The following is a 23278-nucleotide window of genomic DNA, read 5'->3' as shown; positions in this document are numbered from 1 at the left end:
TAGCATAGTGGTCTCTGAAGCTGCTCCCAGAGTACTTGACTTGGCTGCTGTCATGCTGTCTCAGCCTAAATGTTATTTCCTCAGTGTGAGAAACAGCCTTGTTCTTTAACACTTCTCCCTGGATTTTCTTCATGGTCCGACTATTAGAAATTTCACTCAAGTCTTCCCCCATAAAACATAACCTTCGTATGTATGTGGATCTTGTTTAATTTTTTTACTATTGTATTGTTGTCTTCCCTAATAGATAGTCATTAAATTGTATACACCATATTTGAGTGGCTTTTCTCAAGCAAATATTGTGTCCTTATCCATAGGGGTTGCTTCTGGGACCCCTCCCCCCGCCCCACCCAGGAGTCCAAAATCTGTGGATTTTCAAGTCCTTTATATAAAATGATATATATATAAAACCTTCATGCTTCCTCCAGTGTACTTTAAATAATCTCTGTGTTGTAATTTCTAGAACAGTGTAAACACTATGCAAATAGTTGTATTGTTGAGAGAATAATGATGGACCCCAAAAGTCTGTACAAGTTTGGTCCAGGTGCAGTTTTTTTAATGAATATTTTTGCTCTGTGGTTGGTTCAGTCTGAGGTTGCGGAATGCATTGATTCAGAAGGCTGGATGTACGTGAAAGTAGATTCTACAAGTTTGTTTCTGTATTTGGAGTTAACTCCAGACTTTACAACTCTGCTACTGTGGGAGGTATTTTGAGGGGGAACTATTCCTTTTATATAGCAACTCTGTTAGCCTGAGACTGCAGCTTCAACAAGCTGATTGAGCAAGTTCAAAGGGACAGTGTTCTAATGGACTGAAGTGGCCAGGTCTTCTACAGAAGAAATAATGTAGTAAAGATTCCTAGGTTTTATCCATCTTGAAAAATACCTAGTTAAAATATTTAAAGTTCTCTTACTCCTATCTGTTGCATTTATGTAAACATTATTTAAACAATCTAATCACTAAAAGGTTAGGCACTGGATTGAGGCTTGGCATTCCAATAGAATGCTAGGGGGACAGTTCTTGCCCACGGTATAGCTGTTGATTTGGGAAAGAAACCTAATGTAGAATCAACCGATTTATAAGTATGGCTAATGATTTCTTTCATATTAATTTCTGTTAGAAATTGTTCCTTCTAAGGTGTTGCTCTTCATGGTGTTATTCATATATGCCTAGGACCTTGTGTTTACTTAGAAACCTTTTTCAGAGGGGTTTCTGGTATCAGAATTATAGATTGCTTTCTTTGTCAGGGAACTTCCCAGATTATACTTTTTAATTTATAGAGACACTACTTTTCTTAAAATTTTAATTTATTTTCCTTCTATTTGGAAGAAATATATATAGAGAAGTCTTCCATCTGCTGGTTTACTCTCCAAATGTCCACAACAGCCAGGACCTGTGCTAGGCTGAAGCCAGGAGTTTGGAATTCAGTCTGGTCTCCAGCATGGGTGACAGGAAGCCAGCTACTCAAGCCATTACCAGCTGCTTTCCAAGGTGTACATTAGCAGGAAGCTGGAATTGGAAGTGCAGCCGGGACCCAAACCCAGGCACTCCAGTATGGGATGTAGGTGTCCTGAGTAATGACTTAACTGTGCCAAATGCTTTTCCTAGTACTACTATTTTCATTTTCACTTTTTATCAAAAGAAGGAACCTCAGCAATGCTCTTCTGTGTTCACATGAAAATTATTAAAGGATTCACAGTGGCTTCACTGCATGTACTTTGATACAGATCTATATTTGGGAACCTACATTGCTGGTCCACCCCCAACTTCCAATCTCCCCCCCCCCCACCCTTGTTTCTGAAAGAGGAAGGGAGAGTGAGCTCATGTGAGAGGGTGCTTACTTCCACCTACTGGTTCACTCCTCAGCTGGGGATGGGCTAAGGTTCAAGCTGGGAGCTAGGAACTCAATCTAAGTGTCCCAGTGACAGGAACCCAATTATTTGAGCCACAACTGCTGCCTCCCTGGGTCTGTATTAGAAAGCTGGCATCAGGAATTGGAGGCAGGAAATGAACGCAGGCTTCCAGTATGGGATTATGTGATGCAAGTGTCCTACTTATAGGCCAGACATCCCACTCCCTACACACACCCACCCTCTACAGATATTTTAAGTTACTAAATTTAAGTCTTTATTTTTGGTGACATCCAATAAATTAATACCCTTTGTATTGTTTAGGTGAAGACTGTACTGCTGAATATATCTTGGACTATGTAGTGACATGTTTTAGTTTTATGCCATATTTGCTGGCATTGGTAACACTTTCTTTGAATTTAAAGTATTCCATCATGTAAATTTGTTTGTTGAAAATTTTCTTTATTCTCTCCTGTAGCATTTTAACCTGATTTTAAAGGATGTGAATGTGATGACCTTAACTTTCATCTTAGAATATTTAATTTGAAGTAACCCATGACTTTCGCTCCCGTGTGTGTGTGTGTGTGTGTGTTCGTTCTAAATGTAACACTTGATTCAACATTGGAAATTCATATTTGTTGCCCTAGGGGCAGATTCTATGTTGCCTTTCTGAGATTTTTCAGAATGTAGACAGAAAACTTAACATGAGCAAAGATGTCAGTCTATCTGATACGCATTTTTGTTTATCTTCTAGAGCTCTTTTCTGATCACATCAGAACAGATCAAAAAATGATTCACCACTGAATTAATATATAATTGGAAGGACATTTCTTTTCTAAAAAGATTGATCACATTTCTTGCCTATTCTTATGTTCTTTGGGTAAAGGTGAAGAAAAATGAAAATATAGCAGATTTCTGGGTAGTGGGATTATGAAACATGAGATAGAGTATTTATTCATTAGTTAGGTTTAAAAGAATCTAATTTCAGTCACAGATTGTATTGTTTCCAAAGCACTAGAGTTAGGATTTTTATTATTTAAAATGATAAATTTTGTCATTTAAAATAGTGGTGACATTTTAGTATATAGTATCGTTTATTTTTTGAAAATAATGAAATTATAAGTGAAGTTTATAATTCGCTTAATAGTAGAGGTTGTGGGGCTGGTGCTGTGGTGTAGTGGGCTAAGCCTCCACCTGTGGCACCAGCATCCCCTATGGGCACCTGTTCAATTGTGGCTGCTTCTCTTCTGATCCAGCCCTCTGCTGTGGCCTGGGAAAGCAGGGGAAGATGGCTCAGGTACTTGGACCCCTGCGCTCACGTTGGAGGCCTGGAGGAAACTCTTGGCTACTGGCTCGTGACTTTGGATTGGCTTGGCTCTAGCTGTTGTGGCCATTTGGGGAGTAAACCAGCAGGTGGAAGACGTCTCTCTGTGTCTCTCCTCTTTGTAGCTTTCTCTCTCAAATAATAAAAATCTTAAAATAGTAAATGTGTGTAGGGTAGTTGGTTCACTGATTATAAACAAAGTTTTGTAGAAGAATCCTTTTACTTAAAACAGCTTCTCATTTATAATTACTATAATGCTAGTATTCTTCCATTTTTATAATCTTGTTGAGAATGTAAAAATCGCATGATTACTGTTCTTCCCACTTTTTAAAATTAATATTTTAACTGACAGTTGTACACATTTATAGAGAATATGTGATGCTTTAACACACATGTACGCCACAGTGCCAGCCTCTGTATCAGGTTTTTTATATGTAAAAATGCATGTCTTTTTTTGGTATTGATACTTCACAAATATTTATTTTAGAATTTGATGTCAAGAGAGTAGCAGTGAACTAAGGAAGACTAGGGTCTTTTTTAAAAAAAAAAAAAAAGATTTATTTATTTGAAAGTGTTATAGAGAGAGGTAGAGACAGAGAGGTCTTCATCCGCTGGTTCACTCCTCAGATGGCTGCAACTGACAGAGCTGAGCCGATCCCAAGCCAGGAGCCAGGAGCTTCTTCCAGGTCTCTCATGTGGGTGCAGGGCCCCAAGCACTTGGATCATCTTCTACAGCTTTCCTAGGCCATAGCAGAGAGCTGGATTGGAAGAGGAGCTGCCAGGACTAGAACCGGTGTCCATATGGGATGCTGGCACTTCAGGCCAGGGCTTTAACCCTCTGCGCCACAGCGCTGGCCCCGACAAGGGTCTTTTGTACTGGTCACTACCAGATGTCTCTCTAAGGAGGGAATTCTTGCCTTCTGAAGATACAAGGTTATATGAGTTAAAGTATGAGAAATTTTATTTTCAAGTTAAAAAAATTTTTTTAAAATTTATTTGAAAGTGAGAGTTACACAGAGAGAGGAGAGTCTGTGCCACAGTGCCAGCCCCTATTTTCAAATTTTTAAAAAATATTTATTTGAAAAAGTAATAGGGAGAATGGGCTGGAAAAAGAGAGAAGAGCAAGAAAGAGATCTTTCATCTTCTGGTTCGGTCCCCAGTTGACCACAGCAGTCAGGTCTGTCCAGGCCAAAGCCAGGAGCCAGGAACTGCATCTTGGTCTCCCACCTGGGTGGCAGGGACCCAAGTCCTTGGATCGTCTTCCACTGCCTTCCCAGATGCATCGATGGAGCTGGATTAGAAGTGGAGCAGCTGGGACTGGAGCTGGGACTTTGTGAGATGCCAGCATCAAAAGCAGTGGCCACAACCCGGCCCCTGGAAATTACTTGATTAAAAAATGCCCTTTGTTTTCTATGTCTCAGATTTGGAATCTTCAAGGACCTTCCTGTTTTATCTTTTTCCTCAAACTATTTAAAAGTTGCTATACATGTCACACACACAGATAACACATATGCATTCTAATTTGAATTTCAGTTTTCTCTTTGTATGTGTGTTTGTGTTATAACTTAACCAAACGTTTCATGAAATTTGTGTCAAATCCTTTAGAGGAGGCCGGCACTGTGGCTCACTAGGCTAATCCTCTGCCTGTGGCACTGGCACCCTGGGTTCTAGTCCCGGTTGGGGCACCGGCTTCTAGTCCCGGTTGCCCCTCTTCCAGTCCAGCTCTCTGCTTGGCCCGGGAAGGCAGTGGAGGATGGCCCAAGTGCTTAGGCCCCTGCACCCGCATGGGAGACTGGGAGGAAGTACCCGGCTCCTGGCTTGGGATCAGCGCTGTGCCGGCCATGGCGGCCATTTGGGGAGTGAACCAACGGAAGGAAGACCTTTCTGTCTGTCTCTCTCTCACTGTCTATAACTCTGTCTCTCTCTCTCACTGTCTAACTCTGCCTGTTAAAAAAAAATCCTTTAGAGGAATGGAAGCTTATATAATTGTTAAATTTCTAGTAAGTATGACATTTAAGATACTTTTTATATTTTAAAACAGTATTGATGAGTGGCAGACATTTTTAACAGGCTTAGCATTTAAGTAACTGCTTAGGGTGCTCACATCCCACAGAGTGCCTGGGTTTGATGCCTATCTTGGCTCCTGATTCCAGCCTCTTGCTAACGTGGACTGTAGGAGACAGCAGTGATGGCTCAGCAATCTTTCTGTCTCTCAAATAAATAAATAAGAAGCTGGTGCTGTGATGCAGCGCATTAAAGCCCTGGCCTGTGGCACTGGCAATCCATATGGGCGCTGGTTCGAGTCCTGGCTGCTCAATTTCTTTCTTTTTTTTTTTTTTTTTTGACAGGCAGAGTGGACAGTGAGAGAGAGAGACAGAGAGGAAGGTCTTCCTTTGCCGTTGGTTCACCTTCCAATGGCCGCCTCGGCCGGCGTGCTGCGGCTGGCGTACCACGCTGATCCGATGGCAGGAGCCAGGTACTTCTCCTGGTCTCCCATGGGGTGCAGGGCCCAATTACTTGGGCCATCCTCCACTGCACTCCCTGGCCACAGCAGAGAGCTGGCCTGGAAGAGGGGCAACTGGGACAGAATCCGGCGCCCCGACCGGGACTAGAACCCAGTGTGCTGGTGCCACAGGCGGAGGATTAGCCTATTGAGCCGCGGCGCCGGCCTTGCTCAATTTCTGATCCCGCTCTCTGCTGATGCGCTTGGGAAAGCAGTGGAGGATGGCCCAGGTAGGTGCTTGGGTCCCCTGCGCCCATTTAGGAGATCCAGAGGAAGCGCTTGGCTTCAGATAGACTCAGCTCTGGCCGTTGCGGCCGATTGCGGAGTGAACCAGTGGATAGAAGACCTCTTTCTGTCACTCTGTCTTTCAAATAAATAAAATAAATCTTTAAGAAAATTAAAAATATTGATAGGTATAGAATTAATTGCTCTGTGATATATGTGATATATTAGATCTCTCCCTACATTTTATAAAGTACTTCCATTAGCTATACACCTATTTTCCGTTGACTAATAAGGAATTTCCGTGTAGATATTCATTATTATTTATTGTTCATACTTGCTACTGGTTGAAATTAGAAGCCAGTGAAAGTAATGTAATCTTTATGATTATTTTCCTATATTGGAGAGCAGGTACAAATAGAATTAAATAGAGAAAGGCTAATTAAAAGACAGCTTGTACCTTGCTTAATTTTTATTTTACAGTTGGAATTTAAGCTACTTTTAAAAGCATCAGTTGAATGTCAGATTGCTTTTTTGTCTCTATCCTTGTCTGTGTGAACATGGTATGCATGCATATTCACATGTTTTAATTTCTTTTAAGGATACAGGAAGAATGTCAGAATCGTGGAAAGGTTATACTCTGCCAGTGAAATAGTTTTAATTATTGGGGGAAGAAAGAATTACATATGTCTTCTGAGCAAACATGAGATTTAATGGAATTTTGTATCATTGTATGAGTGTATAAACTGTCTTAAGCATTCCTGAGATTCTGTACTATTTTAAATTGCACTATTTAATTTACTGAAAATGAGTAAATGGTGTTTTTTTAAGGAACTTCATATCTGGAAACATTGATTTTTCTCTTGTTATAAAGGGAATTGTAAAAGTCACTTATTTTAAATCACTTAAACCAATCTGATTAAGGAGTGTTTACTGTAAAATGTAACAGAAGAAAAAGATAGGGTCTGTGTAGACGTGGATTTAAAGTGGCTCAAGCAATGATTTTGAGCTGCTTTATAGCTTTCTTTAACTGAAGGCTAAATATAAACACCTTGGAACATTTCTGGCTGCTGCTACTGAGCACAGTGGGGGCACCATTTCTTGGCCCTTGATTGCTGCTTACTATCAGGTTTTACTAGCTATCAAAAATTGCCTTTATTTAATAAAATTTCTTACAAATAGGGGTAACAGTGTGATTATTTGGCAAGTAGCTTCCTTTCCCAACTAGCTATTGTATGTAAGATCTTACCATTTGAAAATTATCTGAGACCTTTTTATTTCTTTTTAAGCAGTAGGAAATGGTTATTTCAGGATCACCCTCAAAAAAGAAGTCCTAGTGCTTGAGTAGGAGAGTGTACCATACATGTTTTACCTCTGATTATAGTAACATGTTTCTTTACCAATTTGATGTCTAAATGTGGTTCTAAACCTGTTTCCTACCCCAGGCCACCTAAGAGTATGTGTCCTGTAGGATTTATTATTGGGAATGTTGAAAAGAATCAGGGCCCATTAAAAAATAAGAAACAAAACTACTTTTTGTGTTACTGTGATTGTGTTGGTAAAATTAGAAATAGAACTAAGGTGTTTTAGATTGCTCTCTGATTTGTATTTTTTTGGGAGAATTTCTGGTAATGTCTTCCCCTTGTTGAGAAGCAGTGGTGTGGAATATGAAATTCAGTAAGTACCTTTACCATGTTTGCCATTGTGCTTAGTATGTATGTGTTAGATGTCAAGGGGTACAGGGTAGTTGGCATGGTAGAATATTGCTCTTTTGGTGCCAAAAACTTAACTGTGCCCAGCATGTATTAGAGCAGTAATGCCTAACTTGCTAGCAGTTTTCTTTCAAAGTTCCTCTGTCCTATTTACATAATGTTTGCTTTTCTTTTTTTTTTTTTTAAAGAAAGATTTATTTATTTATTTGAAAGTTGCAGGGAGGGAGAGGTCTTTGATCTGCTGGTTCACTCTCCAATTGGCTACAACAGCTGGAGCTGGGCCAATCTGAAGCCAGGAGCTTCTTCTGGGTCTCCCCGGTGCAGGGGCCCAAGGACTTGAGCCATCTTCTACTGCTTTCCCAGGCCATAGCAGAGAGCTGGATCAGAAGTGGAGCAGCAGGGACTCAAATTGGCGCCCATATGGGATGCCGGCACTGCAGGCGGCAGCTTTATCTTCCGTGCACAACACCAGCCCCAGTATTTGCTTTTCTTAGTGTGTTGTAAGTTATATTTAGGAGAGCACATCATTTTTGTTGACCAGTCTTACCTATTTAAAAAAAAAAAAAACTCCAGCATACTGTATTTTTAAAAGACCATGGTGCTTTTTAAGATTTAAAATAAAGGAATTTTCTTTCTTTATTTTATTTTATTTTATTCTATTTTTATTTGACAGAGTTATAGACAGAGAGACAGAAAGATCTTCCTTCCGTTGGTTCACTCCCCTAATGGCCGCATGGCCAAGTTGCGCTGATCTGAAGCCAGGAGCCAGGTGGTTCCTCCTGGTCTCCCATGCGGGTGCAGGGGCCCAAGCACTTGGGCCATCCTCCACTGCCCTTCCGGGCTACAGCAGAGAGCTGGGCTGGAAGAGCAGCAACCAGGACTAGAACCTGGCACCCATATGGGTGTGCCGGCACCACAGGCAGAGGATTAACCAAGTGAGCCATGGCGCCTGCCCCGTATTTATTTATTTTTAGAGGTTTATTTTATTTTTATTTATTTGAAAGAGTTACTGAGAGAGGTCTTCCATCCGCTGGTTCACTCCCCAATTGGCCACAACGGCCAGAGCTACGCTGATCAGGAGCCAGGATCTTCTTCAGGGTCCAGGGACTTGGGCCATCTTCCACTGCTTTCCCAGGCCATAGCAGAGAGCTGCATTGGAAGTGGAGCAGCCAGGACTCAATCCGGCGCCCATAAGGGATGTCGGCACTGCAGGCAGTGGCTTTACCCACTAGCCACAGCGCTGGTCCCCCATGTGGCATCTTAACTGTTGGGCCAGATGCTTGCCTCTTAACCATTTTTTTTTTAGTTGACACATAATAATCGTACCTATTTATGGAGTATATTGTGATAATTCTATACATGTATATGATGTATAGTAATAAGGTTAATTAGAATTTTTATTTCCTTCAACATTTATCATTTCTTTAAAAATTTTTTAAGCTTATTTTCATTTTATTTCAAAGGCAAACAGAGATCTTCCATCTACTGGCTCACTCTCCAAAAACCTGCAACAGCCAGGATTAGGACAGTCTGAGGAGAGAAGCCTGGAGCTTAATTCTCATCTCCTACATGGGTGGCAAGGACCTGAGTACTTGAACCATCATCAGAAGTAGAGGTAGACACAGGACTTGATCCCAAGCATTTCAATATAGGATGTAGGCCATTCCAAGTGATCCCTTAACCCACTACACCCACCCCTATTTTCAGGATTTTTACAAAGATGGCTATACACTTATATTAATAAAATATTACTTTGCCTTCTCCTTGATTACAGAGTCCCAGTCTGGTTTAGAGGGCCTTTGGGATTCCTGTAGTCAGTAACACTTAGGAGTCTTAATCTTCTCTGTCCTAATGGGTTGCTTGGCATTTAACTGGAGAGCCTTGGGGGGTTTGCAGGGTGTATTTATTTGAGATTTTCGGTCTTTTTTTGTCTTGCCTCTAGTAGGGAGGTCATGGAGTAAGATTTCCTTTGAGTCTTGGCAATTTCTCAAGCCAAATAGATTGTTTTTAGAGTACTTTAAGGAGTTGCTTACAAAAGGGTAAGATAAGCAATACAAATGGCATCTGAAGTAGGGTCTCAAATTTTTAAGACTGAGTTAGCTTGGGGTAAAAATAAAGGCCAAAGCCAAGTTAATGCAGTGCCTTTAGCTAAAAAAAAGTAGCATGTACAACACTGTTTGTTATAGGAACACCAAAATCACATTTGCATTGGAAATGAAAAACATAGCATTATAACGAGCAATATTCTCAATACCTGTTAAGATACAAATTTATGCAGTTGAGTGACAGAATCTTGAATTATTGGTAGATGTCATGTGTCTCAGCCAGTGATTTTTCTGATTTTCCCAATGTAGTGCTTTTTGCTCTGTGTCATCTTTCCCTCCCTCCCTCCCTCCCTCCCTCCCTCCCTCCCTCCCTCCCTTCCTTCCTTCCTTCCTTTCTTTCTTTCTTTCACAGGCAGAGTGGACAGTGAGAGAGAGAAACAGAGAGAAAGGTCTTCCTTTTGCCGTTGGTTCACCCTCCAATGGCCGCTGCGGCCGGCACACCGCGCTGATCCGATGGCAGGAGCCAGGAGCCAGGTGCTTTTCCTGGTCTCCCATGGGGTGCAGGGCCCAAGCACCTGGGCCATCCTCCACTGCACTCCCTGGCCACAGCAGAGAGCTGGCCTGGAAGAGGGGCAACCGGGAGAGAATCCGGCGCCCCGACCGGGACTAGAACCCGGTGTGCCGGCGCCGCTAGGCGGAGGATTAACCTAGTGAGCCGCGGCGCCGGCCGCTCTGTGTCATTTTTCTGTGTCTTCTCAGTGGTCAGTTAATGAGAATTTAGCTACAGTTTTTGAAGCCATCAAAACAAATAGGCAATAAATATTAAGAACTTCTAGTGGATAAAAGAAAAGCTGCATAACCAATGCAAGGCATTTAAAAAGTAAAATTATTGTGCTAGAAATTTAGTACATTTTACTATTAGTGACAATTTAGTGACAAATGTCTTTCTGTATCTTGGCTAGGCTAAACCTTTTTAGCTTTAAGTTCTGGTTCTTATATCTAATTGATTTAGATACCAACAGCCTTTGATTCCTGTGCAAAGCACAGTGACCTTAGCCAGTGCTGTATTTTTGCTTCTCCATTTAGAATGGCTAAATGTGATAGGTAATAGATGACATGAAGTACTGAATTATTAAAAATAAATCTTCTATGCCTTTACTCTAGACATGTGTTTGCTTTTATAAAGTCTGGCTTATTGAGTTCTAATTTATATGCTGTATAGTTTTTCAGTTTTGACAAAGGTGTACAGTAATATAACCACTATCACCACTACGACCGAACTGGACACCTTCCCCCCAAACTTCCCGTGCCCCTTTGTAGTCAGTTTCTGCTTCTAGCCCTGGGTAATAATAGTTGGTCTTTTTACCCTTTCTCTCCTTTGTTTGTTTCTTTCTTTTTTAAAAAAATATTTATTTACTTGAAAGAGCAGCAGAGAAAGAGGAAGAGACAGAGAAGGATCTTCTGTGTGCTGGTTTGTTCCCTTAGAATTCAGAATGCATTGAAGTATATTGATGAGACTTACCCTTTCCATTTCTGGCTTCTTTGTGTTAAAAGTAACTCTTAAGATTATATGAGTATGCTAAATTTTAGTTATGTAAGTTTTTTTTTTAAAGATTTTATTTATTTATTTGAGAGGTAGAGTTACAGAGTGAGAGGGAGAGACAGAAAGGTGAAAGGTCTTCCTTCCATTGGTTCACTCCCTAAATGGCGTCAATGGCCGGAGCTATGCCGATCCGAAGCCAGGAGCCAATTGCTTCTTCCCGGTCTCCCATGTGGGTTCAGGGGCCCAAGCACTTGGGCCATCTTCTACTGCTTTCCCAGGCCATAGCAGAGAGCTGGATCGGAAGAGGAACAGCTGAGACTAGAACCTGGCACCCATATGGGATGCCGGCGCTGCAGGCTGAGGATTAACCTACTGGCCCCTATATAAACTTTTTTTTTTTTTTTAATTTATTTATTTATTTGAAAGGCAGAGTTACGGAGAGAGAGAGATACCTCCCATTGGCTGGTTAGACTGCAGCGACCTGGCTGGGCCAGGCCAAGGCTAGGAGCCAGGAGCTTCATCTGGTCTCCCACTTGTATCCAGGGGTCCAGAGACTTGGGCCATCTTCTTCTGCTTTCCCAGGTGCAATAGCAGGGAGCTGGATCAGAAGTGGACTAACTGGAACTCTAACTAGTGCCCATATGGGATGCTGGCACTGCAGGCCACAGTTTAACTTAATGCGTTATAGCAGCAGCCCCTAGTTTTGAACTTGAGAGGTAAGCTTAAGTTAGTTAATTTTAACTTAAGTTAGTTTTAACTTAAGAGATAAAACTGCTGGGGTCAACATGTTGCAATAGGTGAAGCTGCTGCTTGCAATTCTGGAATCTGATATTTGAATGCAGTTCGTGTCCCAGCTGCTGTGTTTCTGATCCAGCTCCCTGCTGATGTGCCTGAAAAATGCAGCTGAACGAGGCCCAAGTATCTGTGATCCTTTCACCCATGTGGGAGATCTGGATGGAGTTCCAGGGTCTTGTCTTTGGTTCAGCTCCTCCACATTCATTGCAGTTTTTTGGGGAGTCAACCAGGAGATGGGAGATCTCTCTCTCTCTGTCTCTCCCTGTCTCTCTCTCACTCTGCCTTCCATAAATATGTCCTTAAAAACAAAAAGGTAAAACTTACTTAAATTAGACAATCTGAGTTGATTTTGAGACATCATTTTCTAGTCCTTTCCCCTCCCTCCTCTCCTCCATACAGTGACAACTGTGTTTTCTTTTCCTTACTACAAGATGTGTAGTCTAAGATAGTGTTCTTCTGCCTTCAATAGTAACATTTCAAAAAGTGAGTGAATGAAACTATGTGACTTAAAAAGGGTAAACTAGTATAGGACACACTTTGAGTGCTAAAAGAGTTTGAAGGAGTTTTTTTTTTTTTTCTTTCTGAAATCAAAGAGCATTTTGTATACCCCAGTGGAACTTAAAACTTACATGAAGTAACTTATTTTTTTATTATTATTTATTTATTTGACAGGTAGAGTTATAGACAGAGAGACAGAGAAAGGTCTTCCTTCCGTTTGTTCACCCCCCAAATGGGCGCCATGGCCAGCGATGCGCCGATCTGAAGCCAGGAGCCAGGTGGTTCCTCCTGGTCTCCCATGCAGGTGCAGGGGCCCAAGCACTTGGGCCATCCTCCACTGCCCTCCTGGGCCACAGCAGAGAGCTGGACTGGAAGAGGAGAAACCGGGACTAGAACCCGATGCCCATATGGGATGCCGGCGCTGCAAGTGGAGGATTAACCAAGTGAGCCACAGTGCCAGTCCCACATGAAGTAACTTATAATAATTTTTTTCTAGATTTCAAGTTTTTAGAGGATTGGAACTGTCTTAGTTTTCCTTTTGGAGTCTTGAACTGATATTAGTTTGTGCCCTTGTAGTTAAGTGGTCAAGAAAATATTTTTTATTTCAGTAGAACAGAAGGTGAGTTGCAAGTTGAATCTCACGTGAAAGCTAGTGTTTGGTTAGGTTAGGGGACTGAATTCTGGAGTTCAGAGAAAGACCTCAATGATAATATGCAGTAATTTTAATTAGTAAGCAATTTTATATGCCACCTGGGAATGGGTACAGTGATAAGGGAAATTGGTAGGCTCTCTGCAGAACATAGTTAAATAAACATTTCAAATAGTGTACAACCTAAGACAGACTATTAGGATCTATAGCATACATAGAGCTGGAACTCCTGGCTTGCTTCAGGGGAATCAGAAACTTCCAAAGGAAAGCTGAGGCTTAAAGGATAAATAGAAAGCTAGGATTGGCTAGTGGCAAGGACAAGGCTGTTCCAGGCAGGCAGGGACTGATCTAGGTGATATTTTCTAGGTACTGAAAGGCTAGAATGAATGGGACACAGCTGAAAAGGGAAGCAAGCTATGTAAGATGATATGGGCAATAGAAGTGACATCAGATTTGTGTCTTACAGTAATTTTGTTGCAAAGTGGAAATGAGATAGAAATGATCAGAAGGTCTATTTGTAGAAAATAGTGATGGTATCATTTATTAAAATGCGAAGACAGGGAGGCAAGGAGCTGGTTATTGTGTTTGAGACATTTGAACATTGAAATAATTTTTTATTTTAAATTTTTTATTTTTCCTTTGAAAGACATATACAACACACACACACACAGGAGGGAGATTGGGAGAGAAACAGAGAAATTATCTGTTTGTAGATTACAGCTCAAATGCCCATAATGGCTAGGCTGTAGGCTGGGCCAGGCCGAACTCAGGAGCTTGCAACTCAATCCAGGTCTCCTAGGATGGATGGTAAGCATTTGAACCATCACCTTCCAGGGTGTGCATTACCCTGGAATTGGGAGCTGCACCCAGGACTCAAACCCAGGCACTCCGAGATAGGATGTGTGCATCCCAAACAGTGTGTTGCCTCTGGATAATTTTTTTTTTTTTGGACAGGCAGAGTGGACAGTGAGAGAGAGAGAGACAGACAGAGACAGAGAGAAAGGTCTTCCTTTGCCGTTGGTTCACCCTCCAATGGCCGCCGCGGCCGGCGCGCTGCGGCCGGTGTACCGTTCTGATCCGATGGCAGGAGCCAGGTACTTCTCCTGGTCTCCCATGGGGTGCAGGGCCCAAGGACTCGGGCCATCCTCCACTGCACTCCCTGGCCACAGCAGAGAGCTGGCCTGGAAGAGGGGCAACCGGGACAGAATCCGGTGCCCCGACCGGGACTAGAACCCGGTGTGCCGGCGCCGAAGGCAGAGAGAGGATTAGCCTAGTGAGCCGCGGCGCCGGCCTGGATAATTTTTTAAACAATTGGTTATATAAGTTTGGGTAGCAGAGTAGACTTTTTAAAAAAAATTTATTTTTTTGAAAGGCAGAAGTGGAGGCTGACAGAGATATTTTCCATCAACTTGTTCACTTCCCAAATGGCTGCAATGGCTGGGGCTATTCAGGGTCAAAGCCAGGAGCCTGGAGTTCTATCTGGGTCTCCCATGTGGGTGAAGGGATCCAAACACTTGGGGGGCTGTTTTGTGCTACCTTCCCAGGCACATTCGCAGGGAGCTGGATCAGAAGTGGAACAGCCAGTACTCAAACTGTTACTCATATAGGATGCTGTCATTGCAGGCCACTGCTTAACCCAGTGTGCCACAATGCCGACCCAGAGTAGACATCTCTGATAGAGGCTACATATGGAAGTGGCATATAGTTTGGTAAATATTGCTATCAACATGGATTGAGGGAGAAAGTAAGTGTAAGTGAGATGAATAGAGGGGTTAACACCAGGCTTTGAGGATCTTTGTTTTAGTAATTTGGTGGAAGAGTTACAAAGTAGGACTAAAAAGGGAAAAATCCATTTACTTTGAATTCTGAAGGTCTGAGCAGTGAGGGTTATTGTAAGGATGTTTCAAAGAGCGTTTTTATTCAGCCTGTTTCATTCTTCTGCAAGGCACCTTGTTGCGGGACACAGCTGATGAACTCTGCTCAGCAGCCCTGTGAAAGCTGCTGAGAGGATGAGTAGATTGAGGCTTGAAACAAATCTTAGATTAGCAAGCTTGAGGTCCAAGTGGGTTTTGTCAGGAGTGATGGAACAAAAGTTGGATCCGTGTGGGCTGAGGAGTTAGAAGGTGAATACCTGGAATTGGGGAGTATAGGCAACTCTTACTTGACTGCGGAGAGCAAAGGCAGGTTGTTTGGTGGAAGGACACATGGAATTGATGGAGTTTTTCCTTTTGCTTTTTTATTTTTTAGTGGTGGGGAATTTAAGGTTTAGAATTGATCTCCCCCTTCCACCCCCCCTCGTGAATAGTACATGTGGAGAGTAGAAGAGTGATCTGGAAGACCTGGGACTGTGGTGCCTGTTGATGGACAGTTAAATGTTGGGTTCTTTTGAGGTTGGGATTTTGCCAGATTGATGTGAGGCAGTTGAAGGGAGATTAGGAGATTGGCGAGAGTGTTATTAAAATAAGAGATCAAGAACTCTAATCTAGTTTAAGAAAGTGAAAAAGGAAAAGAATACTTGGATTGGGAAAAGAATCACCGAAGAGGCTCATGGGATTTTAGAGGCACAAGTCCATGAGTGACATTCTTACCTTGATAGAAACAGTTATGATGTTATGAGAGTGAAACTCAGGTTATAGTGGATTAAAATTGAGTGGAGACAAAGGAGGATCGATTTTTCAAGGTTTGTGAAAAGTCTAGGCAGTTAGACTTACAGAAGGAGAAAGGGAGTTGATATTTTGGTTTTCTTTTTTTAACTATTTTTTTAAGATTTATTTATTTATTTTTAAATTCTTTTTTTCTTCTTCTTTTTTTTTTTTTTTTTTTTTTTTGACAGGCAGAGTTAGACAGTGAGAGAGAGAGAGAGACAGAGACAGACAGAAAGGTCTTCCTTCCGTTGGTTCACCCCCCCAAATGGCCGCCACGGCCAGCGCGCTGCGCCGATCCGAAGCCAGGAGCCAGGTGGTCCCTCCTGGTCTCCCATGCAGGTACAGGGCCCAAGCACTTGAGCCATCCTCCACTGCCCTCCCGGGCCACAGCAGAAAGCTGGACTGAAAGAGGAGCAACCGGGACAGAATCCGGTGCCCCAACCAGGCAAGTGCCCCACATGGCCGCAACACCAGGACTGAGCCAGGCTGAAACCAGTAGCCAGGAGCTTTTTCCTGGTCTCCCACCTGGGTGCAGGGACCCAAGCACTCTGGCCATCCTCCACTGCTTTCACAGGCCATTAGCACGGAGCTGGATAGTAAGAGGAGCACCTGGGACTCTTAACTGGTGCCCATATGGGACGCCAGCACTGTAGACAGCTAACGCCACAGCACTGGCCCCTAGATTTTTTTTTTTTTTTAAAGGAAAGGCTTAATGCCGGATGTATGTTGGTGATGTGATGAGCAATGAAGTAGATTATGCAACATATGTAAGAAAGACAAAGTATACCCTGTAACATAGGGGAAAGTCATGGATCCTGATGATTCTGTAGGTCGAAGGTTTTACTTGTTCCATTATGGAAAGATGATGGGAAGAAAGGTTGTATGTGTAGATGTATGTAAATTCATGGATTTTTTGGAAGAAAGTTGGCAGGCACTAATGGAGTGTTGAGAAATTGAAAACTAAGAGAACTGGGTCTGAGTTTTTGTTCTGACTTTTTTTTTTTTTTTTAAAGTAATTTATTTGAAAGGCAGAGTTACAAAGAGGCAGATGCAGAGAGAGAGATCTTCTATCTACTGCTTCACTCCCCAAATGACCCCAATAGCCGGAGCTGGGCCAGTCCAAAGCCAGGATCCAGGAGCTTCTTCTGGATCTCCCACACAGGTGCTGGGACCCAGGTAGTTCGACCATCTTCCTCTGCTTTCCCAGGCCATCAGCAGTGAGCTGGATCAGAAGTGGAGCAGCCAGGATTCAAAGCAGCGCCCATATGGGATGCCAGCACTTCAGGCGACGGCTTTATCCTCTGCACCACAGCGCAGGACCCTGAACTATTGAAAATGAAATCAAAGGTCTTTATTTCTCATGAAGCAGGAATATTTTAAGTTGTGAGTTGTAGAGGGAGGAGGAGGACACAGAAAGTTGGATTTGTGTTTTAGAAAGAACCCTGGCTAGGTTCATTTTGCTTTAACGTTTTGGGTGTCATTGAAAGGCTCATTGCTGTCAGAAAAGGAGTATCAGCATGGGAGAGCAGAATTTTCAGCAGCCTGCCTTCTAGATGGTTATGTACATGAAGCAAAAGTTGAAATTTGATGTTTTGCCCTCTTGGAGTTACTGGCTTTTGTTTGCTCCTGGTTAATTTGATTTGAAATTATTTATATTAATATAGAGTATTTGAGGTTTCTTGGAAAGGAAAAAAACTGTACTGAAGCAAAATCTTCAATATGTTTGCTAGAAGACAAAATTTATAACCTTTAAATTTTGTATTCGAGCACATTCAGTGGTTTTACGTTAGGTGCAGAGTTGGAGGAGTGCAGTTCTCAAGATCGCCTTTTGCTTCTGACCCTAGTTGCAAGCTTGTAGCTTCCCAAGAGCAATCTTAAGTTGGATGAATCACCAAAGGACTCATTAGAACTTTGTGAAAGCCGATACACTCATGCTCCAGTTTACTGCAGCTGAAGATTCAAATTATAACCAGCCACGGGTCAAGGCACAAAGGGCAGAGCCCTTAGACAGTTCCAGTTGTCTTGTCCCTGTAGAATTGGGGACAGTGTTGCTTTCCTGGTAGTATTATTGCCAGCCAGGAAAACTCACTCCAGCCTTCGTGTCCAGAGTTTTTAGAATTGCTGCAGAGTTGACTGGCCATGTGGCTGGCCTCAGTCTCCAGCTCCTCTGGAGGCTCAGCTGATTTGATGTGACTCAAAGTGTCCTTCTTTAAGTCCTGTTAGAATTTCCCATGTAGCCCAAACCTTCCAGGTGAAAAAGGACACCCTGGGAGTGGATGTTGAAAATGCGGTGCATTAAGCCTTCTCTGGGACACCCACATTCTATATTGGAGCGCGGATTCCAGTTCCAGCCATTCTGTGCTCCTGTTCCATAGTAGCTAGGAGGCAGTGGAAGGTGACTTGGGTTATTGCCACTCATGTGGGAGGCCCAGATGGAGTTCCTTTCTCATGGCATTGGCCTGGCCTAGCCCTAGCTATTGTGGGCATTTGGGGAATGAACCAGGAAGTGGAAGATACCTATCTCTATCTCCCTGTGTCTCTGTGCCTTTCAAATAAATAAATAAATCTTAAGAAAAGGGGGGAAAAAAAGGGTATCCTGATTAGATATGATATTACAAGATTCCCTCCCAGAATCTGGGTAAAAGCCAGGCCTCTTTTTGGGCAGCATAAAACTGTACCATTTTACAGTAAATATTTTCATATTTTATAAGTCTGCAGGGGTAGTTTAGTTGACAGTTTGATTTATGGCTAAAAATTGGTAACAAAGAACCCATAGATGAATAATTAATATTTGTTATTACAGATGTATAGCTAAGGAAGCTTCACCAAGAAATTGTATTAACAATGTTTCAGTATTGCAAAACTAATGCAACTTGTTGATACTTCTGATGTGGGATGGTTTAGTTCTTTTTTATTAAATTTGAATTTAAATTTTTCTAAGAGTTTTATTTAATAAAGTCCTTGAGATGCTCATGGATTTTTTAGCCACAAACTTATAGTTTGGGCAGGATTTCTCAAATAAAATGACACACAGCAAGGTCCAGAGGTATACACAGTTTCAGTCTCTTAACCCTCACGAAAGCGTGTCTGAGTCCAGGTGAGTAAGAGACAGAGACATAACAGGGATAACCTTGAGTTTATTTGTAAAAGGTAGATACTTTTCAAGTAGTAGTAACTGTTAGTGTGTAAACTTTGCAGCATATCTCACAAGTGGTCTGTGACAGTTGACATTTGGAGTCTTATTGCTTTAGAGAATAAATGCCTTCCTCCTTCATTGGCTCTAGTGCAAATCTCATTTCCTGGTTTATATCCATTATAAATTAGTTGTCGCCATGAAGGTAAAATCCCTTAATAAGACTAGGCAAAAACAATTTTGAAGCAATATGATGCTTATTCTGTTGGCACCACTCGATGTGCTGTTTGCATCAAGTCATTTTGGGGTGCTTTACAGAAATGCTTCCTGATAGCAAATCCCTGACTTCACCATTTACAGAGATGGCTGGTGCAGGTGCGCACGCTCGCTCACTCGTGCTCTTTCCTCCCTACTTCCCACCCCACAATGTCTCTCTCTGGTTATTCTTTCTAATGCTTACAAGAACTGGACCACAAGACCACAGCTAGCCGGGAGATACTGTCCTCTAACACGTGATGGATTGTTTATGTAAGGTTCCAGGATTTGGGTCATTCAAAATGAATGGCCTCCTAGACTTACTACATTTTCTGGTTGTTGAGAATAGGTAACTAAAAAGAGCAGTAACAGTATTTGCATGTGATTTGTATGTTATATAAGCATTTAAATTCTCTTATGTACTAAATTTTTTTTGGTTGCCACCTTAAGCCTTTAAATTATTCTGTAAGGCACAAAGTGGCTTCCCATCTCAATTTTTGCTTTAACATATGAACCCTAAGGGGGCTTAGTTCAACTAAAAGCACCTAACTCATGAATGATATTTGCTTCATGTTTGAACAACCAATGTTTTAACCCACTGTCTTCACTAATATTGTAACTACTGTCTTACAGATTGACTTGATGCAAAACATCACAAAGGCTCCATATTATACAGTATGCGATTTTTGAGGTATGAGCTTTAGAAACTTACCTCTCATGTGGCATGTACATCAGGCTTTAACTTCAGTTTGATCGTTTTGGGGATATTTGTGCTTTTCTTTTTCTCTCTATAATTTTAGAGCATTAGAGGGGCTGTGGAGGTATTTTTGGATCCTTGCTGAGATTCTTAGCCTTAACAGATACCTTTTCTTGTTCTACTAAACTGAAGCACTAATTCTGGCAGATGATAGCTTTTTCAGCCCTTTTAACTAACTAGCTTAACATTTATGCCTGCCTCTTGGGGTTCAAATCTGCCTTTTCTATTTTGTGCCTTTGATTGCCTCATTTTAAATGTTCATTTCCATTCTTTAACAGTTTTTCTGTTTTATTGGGCTGGGATGATCTTGTTGATAATAAACTGCCTAATACATTTCTTGAATCCTAAGCAGTCTAGATATTATAAAATAGAAATTTCCTATAAATGCTGAACCATTTTGTGCTTTTGGGTTTGGAATACTTATAGCCTGAATTCTAGTTGGAAATGTTTTGATCAATTGATATTCAAGAAATTGGCAACTGTGGAGTTTTTAGGCAGTTTTGGGATAATGCTTTTATCTTATTGGATTTTTTTTTTTCTATTTCTGAGAATCCAAATTTTGGGGGGGGGGGATCTTGTGTTCACAACTCATGGGGTTTAAAAACCAGTGTTTGTAACAAATTGAGAAGTCGCTCCTGGTTTTTACAGTATAGCTTGAAATCTACTAACTCCTTGTTAGATATGTGGTTAGTAATAGGGTTATTTAAGTTCTTCTTAAAATAAGCTGTTGCATATTGAGTGTAAGAACTTGTTTCGATTGTATTCATAGATTCCCAAACTATTTGAATATTAGCTCTCTCTCAAATTGTAATCCTTGAGTTTTGTTTGTATTTTTGTCATAATACATTTTAATGTACCCTGCAAGCTAAGTATTTAAGAATTCATTATCTTATTTAAGCCTCACAATAGCTTTACATGATAGATGGATATTATTCCCATTTCATGTAAAAACACCATTGAGGCTTGGAGGTTAAGTGTTGTATGCAAAGGCACATGAGCGTTTTCAGTCCTGGAACTGGGAGTGGAGCCCAGATCTTTTTTTAACTTGTATTCTGTACTGCCTTATGTTACTACTGTGTCACCAGAAATCAATACAAATATTTAACTCTTAATAGTGAGGACAGTAAATGTGATATGTAAATAAAATAAAGACATGTTTAAACATTGGTAGACTTAAGTTACCTTTATGTTTTAGAATTAGTAATGTGTTTTTGTTTACTAACAGTTTATTCTCTACCAAGTTATATTAGGTGCCATACACACAAATTCAAAACCTGTCAGAAAAGTTCATAAGCTCTGTTTTATTTTTTAGCTCCCTTTAAGAAAGTAAAGGCATATTAAGGCTTATTATGGGTGCATATTTTATATGCTCTACTTATTTATTTTAAAGATACTTATTTATTTTGAAAGCCAGAGTTAGAGACAGACACACACAGACAGAAACAAATTTTCCATCCTTTGGTTCATTCCCCAGATGGCTGCAATGGCCAGGGAGCTTCATCCAGGTCTCCCACATGTGTGAAAGGGGCCCAACCACTTGGGTCATCTTCTGCTGCTTTTCCCAAGCCACTAGCTGGGAGCCAGATTGGAAGTAGAGTAGTAGGGACATGAACTGGCAGCCATATGAGATGCCACCATTACAGGCTTAATCCATTACACCACATTGTCCACCCTTGATGTTTTATTTTTAGATATGTGGGGAATATCTACTAGTTTAAAAAATGTTCTTATGGTCTACTGATAATTAATGATATTTTACTTAGAGTTAGTATACTTAGTAAAGATCTTCACACATTTTTCTTGAAATTCCTTAGATTTTATTTTTCCATGTTAGAATTCCTTAGCTGTGTCTGTGAATAGTGAATTCGAATATTGGAAGAGAATACTCCATTATAGAGCCTTAGTTATTTTAGTATGCTAGATTATGGAATTTTTATCAAGTCTCAGAAGTAATTTAGATTTGTTCCAGGTAGGAATTCAAATTTAATTGGACTTGCGTTCTGTTACATTAATAGTGATTGCTAAATACAGATCAAGGTGTCCAACTGATTGAGTCTCAGCAGAGTTTCATGTTTAGTACTTTTGTAGGAGGTGGCAAGGATGGGATGATGAACTCGATATATATCAAATTGAAATATATAAATATATGTACATGCACACATACATATAAATTGTCACTTGTACTCAAGGGGGAGGGGCACAATGATTGAGGAATAGCTTAGTTTCTGCCCTTGACAGTGTCTTAATCTTCTCCAAATAATTATAGTTTCAGAATGTGTTAGTAGTGTCTTCTTTAGTGTTTTGTATTATCTGCTTTGTTGATAGTTTGTGGTTGATGGTTGAAAGAATAAGACTCAAGAGAAATCTTACAGCCCACTTCAGTGTTTAACTGATAAAAAATAGAGGCATAGAGCAGACAAGAGCTGATACTTAGGTACAGGCACTAATCCTGTGCTGCACCACTTGTTTGTTAATATCCAAGTATCAGATATTACTCTAAACAGTACTTAGATTTTACATAGATTATGGACTACAACCTTCAAATTCAGTTTTATTAAATTTCTGAATACCTTATTTTTATTTTGAATCTTTGTTTCCTTATGTTTTATAATTATAATTGATACTTTTTACAGTTAAGGAATCTTCAGAGGTCTTTGTATTATAGTCCATAAAGTAATTAGACTTCCCAGCTAAAGTGTTGTTTCCTTGGTGCTTGCTTTCAAATACCATCCTGTATTTTCCCACCAGATAATTAAGGATTCTCTGGAAAGTTTAGGGCATGTTGCCTTGAGGCTATACTTTAAAATGATTTGGTAACACATTGCCCCTGCCAAATGCTGCCAGTGTTTTTTATGTCTATGAAGAGTAAAAATTTTTGACTGATAAACCTTCTCCTTGGGAGAGAGTTTAGGAAGAATTACTCTTTTTGTTGTCATGTGAAGAAAATCCTGAACCAAAGTGGCCAGCTGCCCATTTCCTGGGGTATAGGCTTAGTTTTGCTCAAACCAGTGAAGTCCTAAGCAATCCAACCTGAGTTGGTCACTCAGCCTGATCCTGGCAATTATTAGTATAATGGTCATGGTTAAATATAAAAGATGGGGGGATGGCACTGTCATGTAACAGATAAAGCCACCGCCTGCAGTGCCAGCATCCCATATGGGCACCGGTTTGAGTCCTGGCTGCTCCACTTCTCATCCAGCTCCCTGCTGATCAGCCTAGGAAAGCAGTGGAAGATGGCCCAAATCCTTGGGCCCCTGCACCCACGTGGGAGACCCAGAAAAGGCTCCTGGCTTTGGATCTGCCCAGCTCTGGCCGTTGGCGGCCATTTGGGGAGTGAACCAGTGGATAGA

The 23278-nt window shown here is 41.2% G+C and overlaps 1 protein-coding gene across 2 annotated transcripts in view; it reads left to right on the top strand.

Moving 5' to 3' along the window:
* Nucleotides 1-23278, top strand: part of SMG1 (SMG1 nonsense mediated mRNA decay associated PI3K related kinase) — a 113051-nt gene that overhangs the window by 6501 nt on the left and 83272 nt on the right. The window contains exon 2 of one of the 2 annotated variants that reach the window (XM_051847483.2): nucleotides 19805-19862. The exons of the other annotated variant lie outside the window; for it this stretch is intronic. Within the exon in view, the coding sequence (XP_051703443.2) occupies nucleotides 19849-19862 (14 nt within the window). The 5' untranslated portion in view covers nucleotides 19805-19848. The remainder of the gene's footprint in view (nucleotides 1-19804; nucleotides 19863-23278) is intronic. 2 annotated transcript variants of the gene reach the window in all.

The sequence above is a fragment of the Oryctolagus cuniculus genome, chromosome 19 (assembly GCF_964237555.1).
Source record: "Oryctolagus cuniculus chromosome 19, mOryCun1.1, whole genome shotgun sequence".
Classification (NCBI taxonomy): Eukaryota; Metazoa; Chordata; class Mammalia; order Lagomorpha; family Leporidae; genus Oryctolagus; species Oryctolagus cuniculus.
Note: the sequence above shows the minus strand (reverse complement) of the source record. Positions and strands in the feature narration are given on the sequence as shown.